Source organism: Penaeus japonicus, unplaced genomic scaffold (assembly GCF_977035675.1).
Source record: "Penaeus japonicus unplaced genomic scaffold, GWHDUDI00000001_assembly GWHDUDI00000039, whole genome shotgun sequence".
In the NCBI taxonomy this organism is placed as follows: domain Eukaryota; kingdom Metazoa; phylum Arthropoda; class Malacostraca; order Decapoda; family Penaeidae; genus Penaeus; species Penaeus japonicus.
The window spans coordinates 25,453,847-25,456,346 of NW_028234441.1; the positions used below are offsets into that span (position 1 = coordinate 25,453,847).

At 37.3% G+C, this 2,500-nt stretch overlaps 1 protein-coding gene across 1 annotated transcript in view; it reads left to right on the top strand.

Annotated features, from left to right (window-relative positions):
• The window catches only part of Csas (CMP-sialic acid synthase), a 16,108-nt gene that overhangs the window by 5,060 nt on the left and 8,548 nt on the right, over nt 1-2,500 (top strand). Inside the window, exons 3-5 of the mRNA XM_086533653.1 lie at nt 1,303-1,455; nt 1,948-2,088; nt 2,483-2,500. The exon at nt 2,483-2,500 is cut by the window's right edge and continues 121 nt beyond it. Coding sequence (XP_086389779.1) covers nt 1,303-1,455; nt 1,948-2,088; nt 2,483-2,500 — 312 coding nt within the window. The remainder of the gene's footprint in view (nt 1-1,302; nt 1,456-1,947; nt 2,089-2,482) is intronic.

Consider the following 2,500-nt stretch of genomic DNA (forward strand, 5'->3'; position numbering starts at 1 on the left):
TTTCTTTCTGATGACTTTTTACTAAGTTTTGCCTTACTGTGACCATCAAGAGTTTTTGGCCTGACACGACTTTGGGGGATTTTAGATCACTGAGTTTTTTTATTGTACTATGAATAATGAGCAAGTGATGACGACATTTACAATCATAATTACTATAATTGCCATAATATTTAGCAAAATGGGTCTAACCTAAAATCCAAAACCTAGATGGCACCACTTTCTCCCAGCACCAGCAAGAGAGAGAGCCTTGAATGGCACCCATCCAAGGTTTCTAGCAAGCACCATCTTTAGAGAGCGATGGCACACAGCAAGTTGACGACCTCTTGCTCTAAAGTACTGATGGTGAAGGATGTGCAGGCAGAATGAGAAGAGGAAGGTGACTCAAACCATGCCCTGTGTCTACAATGTGCCTCTTTGTCAGTAGTAATGCCTTTTACTGTGACACTCACAGTCATAAGCACAGGTTTCCTTCCTCTTCCCTACCTCTTCATGATATCTTCATTGTGAATGCTTATATTTCATATTTGTTCATGGCAGTACAAAAATACGAAAAAATAATTTTTTTTTCTCTTTCCATTAAATAGCACGCACTGAGTATAAAGAAAATAAGCTACACTAGAATTTTAGTCAACTGCAGCAATGATATGACAAGCATAAAAATGGCTCTAGTTTTACAATGAGTGACTGAAAGAGAGTGGGAAAAGTTGCTTGAAGCTACTTTGTTCAGAAATAAAGCTCATCCTGAAAACTGGACAAGCAAATCTATGCCCATCTGCAATGGGTTAAGAAATGAATGCCCAGAAGCAAAAGTTGTGTTACTCCAAATTATAAGTAAATAGTTCTCAAAATCAGGTATTCAATATTTAAGAATGTGATTGGTAGCATTACAAAAATTATTGTCGATGTATTACGAACATTATTGTTAATGGGCATGTTTAAGATATTGTTATACACCCGCATATTGAGTGGGACAGTGTGTCTGATAATGGCAGAGAAAATGCTAAGCACACAAAAAAAAGACATAATTTTTTTTCATCTTTTGACCTAAGATGAAATCCAAGTGGATATTGAAACTCATCTCTCTCATCTGCCTCGTACCTCAAAATGTCTTATTCGTGTGCAGTCAATTTTTGTCATTTATCAACGTTCATGATTGCCGATCAATTTATCCAAATCTGTATTGCTCTTTTCTTCCTTATTATCCAAAATTATAAGGTGACATGCAAGTCCTTTTTATAATCAGAATATCCCATTTCTCTCTATTCCTATGTTTGTATCTATAACAAAGTGTGTCCCATGCAGGTTTCAGCAGCATTTGGGTAAGCACCGACAGTGAAAAGATAGCAGAATGTGCGCGCGAAGGTGGCGCCAACGTGCATTGGAGAGCAGAATTCACAGCAACTGACGATGCTCCCTCCCTGGTAGCTGTACAGGAGTTTGTGCAGTATCATCCAGGTGAGTCCAGGGAGGTACTGTTGCAAGATCATTTATTTAGATGAAGGAGGGAAAAGTGATGATTTTTTAAAATCTCCATTTATCTATCAGTCTGTCTACCTATCTATTTAAAAAGAAATAGTCTATAACATTTATTTGAAAAAAAAAGAAATCAGTATGGGTGATTTTTATTTCATTTTGTCCATTCATTTTTTTTTTAAATTCATATAAGAACATTTATTTATAAGAAGAAATAAGTGAGGATGGTATTTATTTACCAATCTATTAATTTCTCTATCTTCTTCATGAATGATGTTACTTTTTTTCTCTTTTTTTCTGTATGATTTACTATGCTGTCTCATTTAAATTAAACCCTCTTTGGAATGAAGTATACTAATAATATAATTACTGGAACCTATCAAATCCAAAGAATATGCAAGTGATCAAATTATCATCAACATTAACAGCAATCATTTGTCAGTATTCGTAATTAGCCATAAAACTCCATTTCAGACGTTGAGGTGGTTTGCCTTGTACAGTGCACGTCCCCCTTTACCAAGCCATGCTATCTACAGTGGGGCCTGCAGAAGATTGCGAGTGGTAACGACTCGGTCTTCTCAGTCACGAGAAAGCATTATCTCAGATGGGCTGAAGGTAGGGAGCTGAGTAAGTGTGAGTGAGAGTGAGAGTGAGAGTGAGAGTGAAGGTTTGAGTGTGAGTGTGAGTGTGAGTGAGAGTGTGAGTGAGAGTGAGAATGAAATTTTGAGTGTGAGTGTGAGTGAGAGTGAGAGTGTGAGTGTGAGAGTTTGAGTGTGTGTGTGAGTGTGAGTGTGAGTGAGAGAATGAGAGTAAAAGTGAGAGTGAGAGTTAGAGTGAGACTGCAAATATGTGTGTGTATGTGACAGTGAACTTGTGTAGATAAATGAACCAGATCTTAATAGCTTACAAAATCTGAGCATTTTTAAGTCCATTGAATTCCCCAGCAGTAACATAAACAGCAGATCCAAATGAACTCATCATCTAATCCTTCATATACCTTCACCTCCAGGCGACGAGACCCTCCCAC